This window comes from Molothrus ater, chromosome 3 (genome assembly GCF_012460135.2).
Source record: "Molothrus ater isolate BHLD 08-10-18 breed brown headed cowbird chromosome 3, BPBGC_Mater_1.1, whole genome shotgun sequence".
In the NCBI taxonomy this organism is placed as follows: domain Eukaryota; kingdom Metazoa; phylum Chordata; class Aves; order Passeriformes; family Icteridae; genus Molothrus; species Molothrus ater.
Genome location: NC_050480.2, coordinates 70,878,319 through 70,886,283, shown reverse-complemented (window position 1 = coordinate 70,886,283; position 7,965 = coordinate 70,878,319). Strand labels below are relative to the sequence as shown.

At 44.0% G+C, this 7,965-nt stretch overlaps 1 protein-coding gene across 1 annotated transcript in view; it reads left to right on the top strand.

Annotated features, from left to right (window-relative positions):
- Positions 1–2,239: 2,239 nt before the first annotated feature.
- Positions 2,240–7,965, top strand: part of MFSD2B (MFSD2 lysolipid transporter B, sphingolipid) — a 37,084-nt gene continuing 31,358 nt past the window's right edge. The window contains exons 1-2 of the mRNA XM_036380614.1: positions 2,240–2,296; positions 7,556–7,672. Of these exons, the coding sequence (XP_036236507.1) occupies positions 2,255–2,296; positions 7,556–7,672 (159 nt within the window). The 5' untranslated portion in view covers positions 2,240–2,254. The remainder of the gene's footprint in view (positions 2,297–7,555; positions 7,673–7,965) is intronic.

Below are 7,965 nucleotides of genomic sequence, written 5' to 3'. Positions count from 1 at the left end.
CTTTATGTAGCAAGTGGTACAATTAAATTTTCTTTGTTCTTGCACTGACTCCTATATGAAAAAAAAATGTGCAGACAAATACATTATTAAAATTGAAAAAACAAACTGTGTACATACACAGCTCCAATCCTCAGTACCCAGAGCTTCCTGAACAGGGAATTTTAATCAGTGCTTTCAAATTTATCTTAATATAAAACGTAGTATTAGAAAAGCACATGTGGTTGATTGTGAGTTCAGTTGTTCTATCTAAAAGGCACATGAAATGTCAAAAGTAACAGTGTACTACTATTCATGCATTTGCAGCACAAAAATTGGAAGAAGTAAATAGTGTAAGTTTGAAATGGAAGGGGGGGGTGTAAAATTCTGAAGTGGGTAAATTTTTCTTGTTATCCATTGGAAGGAGCAGTAAATTTTGTATTTTAACGTTGATTCATGTCTGCTACTAGCATTTTAAGAGATAGGACAGTTAGGTGCTTGACTAAAACCAGCTGTGTGACTGCAGCTTTGGTGTACTTGAGAGTGCATTTGCAGTTTGAAAGTGTTATGATCTTAATTACAAAATGAGAGAAAGTCTTGGGGAAGTCTGAAGTGATGCTGGCTGCATTAATCCCATGCTAGATTAGAAACTGTCTTATTTAAAGGCAACAAACTGTAATTAAATAATTTATTTCCTAATTTGGATAAAATCTTTGAAATTAATAGAAGACTTTCCTAAATCTAATTGGTTTTGGTTTAGCTACCTGTAGTGTCTGTAGATAGCAATTTTGCATTGGTCAAATAACAGCATAAGTGGCTTGATCAGTGCTAGAATTTGTGAAACACACAAATACCATCAGTTATTCATTGTTTCTTCACAGCTTTTGCTATTTTGAGTAAAGCCTTGCCTGAAGATATTTTACATTAAAACTGAAACAGCCAAGAGAAGAAGAGCAAAAGGAAATGTTTTCTGTAGTTTTCCCTTTATGAAGAAACATGCAAATGCAGGAAGAAAGTGTTTAATGTGTTATGAAGACAGTGTGTAAAGACAAAACAACCTAAATGTTGAATTTGAATGTTAGATGCATACCTTATATTTAGCTTGGTACTGGCCAGTCTGTCTCTGTTTTGAACCTCATCTGGCATCAGCCTCTAGAGACCCCCTTCAGAGAGTTTTCAATAAGGTGTGTTAGGGCCACAATCTCAGTTTTTTGTTAAAGGTCTGGTTTTTAGAAAATCCTTTCATATCCTGTTCAGAATTTGGCAAATACGCTGTAATTATTCTTACCAAACGAGGCTGCACAGGATTTTAGTCAGTACTTCATGGCATGGTTTGCAGTGCCTGCCCAGTACCCACCAGGTGCCCCTGTCAGGAGCAGAGCCCTTCGAATCAGTCGCACCAAAAAGCCCTGGGTGTAGAGATTGATTAGTCATCATCTCCCCAAGACAAGCAAGTCACAAGTCCTGTTGGCTTCGTTAAACCCTCTTCTCTTAGGCTACCTCACTGTTGAAAGGATTCATACTTCAAAATGCAATTTGTATTTCCTCTGATGCAGGGCATGCGTGCAAGAGCACTTTCCCAGGGGCAGGGTGGTGGTGAACTCGTGTATCCTAGATAAGAGTGTTGGCTCGGGGGCAGCAGAATCATAGAATCAGTGAGGTTGCAAAAGATCTCTGAGATCATCGCGTCCGACTTTGGGCTGATCACCACCTTGTCAACCGGACCACGGCACCGAGAGCCGCATCCAGTCTTTTCCTTCAACAGCTCCAGGGCCGGTGCCTCCACCGCCTCCCTGGGCAGCTCCTGGCCATCTCTCTCCACCCTAAGGGCAGAATTAGGAGCCTCTGTCCCCGCAGTGTCCCAGCTCCAGGGCGGCTGCTGTGTGATGACAGCGTTCTGTCCGGCGTGGTTCTGCATCCCTGCACGTCGGGAAACTGCGCATCTCTTCAAGGGGCAGAGGAGGCGTTTTGGGGCTGGATGAAAACAGCCCCGGCCCCCTCCACCCCCGTTCCCCGTCCTTGAGCCCCTTGAGCTGTGGAGCTGTGACCGCCGGGAGCTGCCCCGCTCCTCTCCCCGCAGAGGGACCGAGGGCGCGGGCTGTGGGGGCTCGGCGGGGCGGGGGATCCCCGTCCCGGGCCGTGAGGGCAGCGCCGACGCCTTCGCCCCTCCTGGGCGCTGGGAGAGGGCGGCGAGGACACCGCCCGCTGTCCCTGGGCTCCGCTCCCCGCCCCGCCCCGGGCGCGCAGGTGTCGCTCGGGGTGGGATGGCCGCGGTGCCATGGCGGGGGCTGCGAGGGACACCCCGGCAGGCGAGCAGGAGGTAGGGGCTGCGAGGGGCAGGGCGGCGGTCGGGGTGTTGGGGAGCCCCTCGGACACAGCCCTGGGCGAGAGCAGGGTCCCGCCACGCCGGCGTTCCGCTTCCATCGCGGGCGGGTCGCGGGCACTCGGCGGGGCCGGGGCAGCCCGGACGCTCTGAGGCCGCCCGGGTCTGTGCGGGGCTTCGTGCGCGGCCCCAGCCAGTGCCTGGAATAGCTCCTGGACCCTTCTCGCCGCCCCTGCGCCCGCCGGGCAGCGCCACGACCCCGGCGCTTTCCCTGGAATGCCCCGCACGGGATTCGCTCGCTGGCCGCTGCGGTGCCAGGGAAAAGCGCCTTCGCTTCCCACCTCTGTCCCCTCCAGGGCTGCCTCCCGGACAGAGGCAGGTGGGATGCGGGAGGCAGGTGTGTTGGATCCCCCGGAGCCTCAGAAACTCCCAATTTTCAGGGGTGTGTTGGGATGTGAGCGAGGGTATCCCACGCTGCCTGCCCAGACTCGCTGCTCGCCGCGGGAGGAGCGGCAGGCAGGTGAGGGTGAGCGAGGACTGCCCCACTCCATGGCTTCTTGAGGTGAAACTGGGAAGGGGCAGCTTCCAAACGGAGTGGATGAGGAAGCCTTCCACAGCATGTTGGGGGCATTCAGCCCACGGAGCTCTTCAGACCCCTGGCACGTCCCGTTCGGGCTTGAGTTTTTGTGTTTGGAAAGCATCTGGGTGAATTCATGGCATAAGTCTGTCTCATGCTGCACAGATGCACCATCTTTGTCTCATGGAGTTCCACAGAGCTGCATTGCCAGGAGCTGAAAGAATATCCTGAGAAAGCACCACTGTATCCCACCTTACTCATACACCCTTTCCTAGGTGTCTGCACACAAGCCCTGCTCCTGTTTTCTTCCACTCAAGGGCGGGCTGATGTCACTAACTAACCTGAAACCAGTCCTCAAGATGCTTGCTGTGAGGGACCTGGGATGCAACCCATGGCTGCCACACTCGTGCTTTCAAGAGGCAGTTGTTTGGTCACTCAGAACAGAAACATGACCAGTGTTAATTCCACGTTGAGAGAAAAGCTGACTCAAAAGCTGCTCCTCGCTAGCTACATTTCATTGTTTCTCAGATAAACCTAGACTAGCATTTATCTTTGAGTCACAGGTTTCGCTCTCTGTTCTTACTGCTTTTAAATTACTTGTTGGTTCAGTTCTGGACTCCACTGATAACGAATAGCTCAGGACAAAACTCTGCGGCTGCTCCCTGTCCCTGTAACACAGTTGCTGAGTTGTTTTCAATGAGCTGAAACACTTTCTGTAGAAATAAGATGTTCTGCTATAAATATTGTATTCAATTTCTGTTCTGTTGGGGAAGGGAAAATTTACAAGTATGGTTTTAACTTACAAGAGAATTAAAAATAAAGGAACTACAGTGTAGGAGAAGCATTAATTTTCCATAACAACGTTTAAGCTTTCTATTTAAGGAGCAAAATCAAATCTCTCAGCTATTATGCTTTCTTGGTTTGCCTTGGAACACAATTAAATTTGATATGATGGGAGCGTGTATAAGTGAGAAATTTTCAAGTTAATCTGAGAACAAAAAAATGGTAACTTTCTTTGACCTTCTGTCCTCTTTCCTCTCATGCCATCATCTCACATTTCTCCTAAAGCTTGTAGAAGCAATTTGATGTTGATGTTCAATTAGGCCACAGGGGTCTCAAAAAAAATTTTGATAGTACTTTTATGTTTCATTCCTGATTTGACCTATGCATTTCTGTCTCTAATGATGTGGGGAGTACTTTCAGCTTGCTGACAAACCTGCACAGATGAAGAAGCTTTTACTGGATTTCACAGGAATAAGGCATTTGTGTTTTTTTGAGGAAGCAATGCAGCAGGGACACCCAGCCCTTGGAGGAAAGCCCTGCCAGCTGCTGATAGCCATAGCTCTGCCCTGCTCAGCGTTAAGCTGCTGCTGTCAGCATCTGTGAGCAGTATCATGCAAACCCAACCAAGGCTGGGGGACTTGCTGCTCTAGATCCTGTAACAGACAGCTACCATCTGCTGTAGATCCTGTAGCAGACAGCTGCCATATGCATTTTGTGTGCCCTTAATTGTAGGAAGTTAGAGAGAAGGAAATGTGTCAGCTTTACTGGTGCAGGGTCCTACCTTCATTTTACCACTTTCCATTGGGTACTGAGGCAGAGAATGTGGTCATCATCATATGAATTCAACATGGAGAGGCAAAAATCTACTATGGGCTGCTTCTTTTTGAAAGACACTCCAGAATGTAGAGTCTGAGGGATTGCTTCTCAGCAGCTAGAAGCTCAGAGACTCTCAATGAAATTAGCAGGCAGCAGATCTGCAGTGACAGTGGCATTTCCTTTCACAGTACGTGTCATTGCCATGCAGAACTGCTGTGGTGTTTATGTCTTAATGTACAAACAAGTTCCAAAAGCAATTAGGCAAAATAAAAGGAAAACAGGTATGGAACAGTGATCAGGATGTAACTTACCTTCCAGGGGGCTCATGAACTGCAGATTCCCTGTGTTTCTGTGGGTGACCAGACAGGACACCTCTGTATGCCATTTCTATCTGACAGCTTGTTTTATTCTGAAAATAACATTCATAACCAAAATTTAATTAAAACTTAACTACTGCTGTGACCAAAGTATTAACTTTGCTTCAAGGAGATCTGGGAGCACGGTTCAGAGAGTAGTTGAGCAGCATTCTGGGTGTGTGTGGAATTGCAGTGAGACTTCAAAAAATATGTACTAAGATTGTCAATTTTCTAACCATGAAACTGCTGTAAAGACAGGAGTACCACCTGCAGCCTGTAAGTTTAGATTTTGGTTGACCATTTTGTGTACCACAGCTTTAATTAGATTACTTCATGAGAACTTCACATTCTTCTAAAAACATTTTGATCATGTATGTTCTATAGAGGCATTTGCTTTTTCTCTTTTACCACAGCCTTCGCTATTGAAAGGACAAGGGGCAATGGCTTCAAAGTAAAAGAAGCATGTAAGAATGAAATGTTTCACTATGAAGGTGTTGTGAACCTGGCACAGCTTGACCAGAGAAGCTGTGGCTGCCCCATCCCTTGAAGCGTTCAAAGCCAGGTTGGATGGGGTCAGAGCAAGGAAGGTGTCCCTGCCTATAGCAGAGGGGTTGGATTGGATGATCTTCAGAAGTCCTCTCCAACTCAAACCATTCTGTGAGTCTATGAAAATTACTAGTGAAAGTGAGTGTGAAGGCAGCACCACAGATCTAAAAGGTTTTTCAGTTTTTGACGGTTGCAATAGGACACAGGATTTGCATAGCAGTGGTTTATATCTCTTGATTTCAGGTGAAAGTCATCTTGCCAATGCTTGGAGATCAGGAGGGAAAGTATCGAGGGAAACCAAATTTTTAAAGTAATTTAATGACTAAAAAATAAAACTAAAAAAAGGGAATGCCTAAAAAATAAAAAATGAGACAAAGTTTTAAAGTACACAGCCCCTGGAGCAAAGCTCAAGGGCATGGGAATGAGTCAAGCAAGTTGTGTGGGCCCACAAGTCTAGTAAAGCTCATATTTATTAGTACTTATGTATGGAAAATGAAGAGTTACTTTGGACAGCAAATACAGCAAAATAGTCTGTTTGTTTTGTTTGCAATCTCTTATCAAATTAAATTGTATAATTGTTACTATGAAGTCTGCTTTGTGACTGTTTATCACTTTTTTTTTCCCCTGCAAATAAGAAAATTGCCAATGCAGTGTAAAGTGAGGCCTGCTGTGGTGATAACATTTTGCAGTTCATGCCCTGACAGTGTCCACTTTCCTTGGGTGTAGTAATGGGATCCCACCCCTGTCTTTTTCTGGGAAAACACAGAAAGGAAGGAGTGCTGATACTTGTGCTTGTTTGTTCACACCCACTCTGATAAAACAGTTCAAAGGGAAATGTTTAGATGATGAAAGGCATTGCCTAGAAATCTAAAACTTCTCAAAAATGTTACAGAGTAAAGATGATAGGTTATTAAATTTAAAAATGTTCAGAAATTAGGTAATGTGTCAGAATATCATTGTGGTGGATTTCATTTCCATGTCTCTATCTTTATGCCAATCTAACATAAGAATTAAGGGCTTGTGTAGTCAGTTCAGAGAGAAGACAGACCCAGGAATAATATTGCAGCTCCTCTTCATGTTTCTTGGCTCCTGTTGGCAGAAAATTTTAAAAAGAGACTGAAAGCCTCAAAGTTAAAAATTTGATTTGATTGATGTGTTGTCCCTCTGAAAGGAATACAGATTAACAAAGAGTCATTTTCTTTCTTCATTTTGAATTTTATGGCATAAAATTAAATCTTACATTTTTTTAAAGGGCTTTCCAGTATCCTGGGCTTCTACTGTTGGGGAAAAAACCCTATGTTCTTCATAAGAATCTCTATTAGAAACTGTACAATTTTTGTATTTTAATTACTGGTGTGTACCCTTATTTTCAACATTTATCTTATTTACCTATTGTATTTGAGAATATTCTTGCATGTTTATGGTACTTTTCAAACATCAAATGACAAATGAGAGAGCACAGTTTTGCAGAATGTTTTAAATACACTTGGAGCGATTTTCTAAAAAAATCTTGGGCCCAAAATTACTTACCATATGATGCCAATTTTCACAAAGATATAGAAAAGTCAGGTCAAAAGGAAGATATGCAAAGTCAAGTGATTTTGCCAGTGTCACACCAGCATTTTGTGACAAAGGAAGAAACAAAGCACAAATGTTTGAGATCTGTTAGGTCTGTGGAACTTTCTGTGAATGATGTTTAATTACTGTGGTATGAGTGTATTTATCAATTATTATCTGAAAGGTTAATAAAAGAAATATTTTTTTAAGGTACAAGTTTTCAACCTTTAAAATATGAATTAAGCATTCAAAGACAAAACTAAACTCAAATAATAGTAAATAATAGTATAGCACTTCTCTGCTGCTTCTTGCTTGTTTCCTTTTAATAGCTTGTGAGAGGAAGGTAGGTAAACCTGAGGGTCATCACAACTCACTTTTAGGAACATTGTAATCTGTTTTCAGGGGCTGAATTAGAGAACAAACCCATTAAAAATCAAAGTAACGAGCACCCAAATGCTTGTTGTTGATAGGGGTTGAGGGCATACAGATTTATTAGTGGAAGAGCTGTGAAGCAAATACATTAAAGTGGTGTCAACTATAGACCTTAACCTTATCACTTGTGTAGCTTTTGACTTGTGCACCTTGGTTTACTCATGGTTTGTTCTGCTTCCTCTCACACAGGGCCACAGGCTCTCGATGTGCAGCAAGATCTGCTACGCCATAGGAGGGGCCCCAAACCAAGTGGCAGGGAGTGCTGCTTCCTTCTTCCTGCAGATCTACCTGCTAGACATAGCCCATGTAAGTAGCACAAGAAACATTTTCAGACTGTAAACTTCACTCTGATATTGTCAGCCATGTCCCTGGAATGATAAAAGAGGAATTAGTTAATAAATATTTTAAATTGTCTCATTGTCATTGCCTCTAGCTGTCCAGCATCCTGGAAACTGCATAAACTTGTCCAGAATTAATTTTTTCCCTCTAGTTTTCTTTCTGTCTTGAGATGTCTGTTGTTCATTTTTAGTTTGGGATCATTATTAGAACTTTGGGTGCTGTAGGGCTCACACACTTGCAGACACAAGGAAAATCAGTTC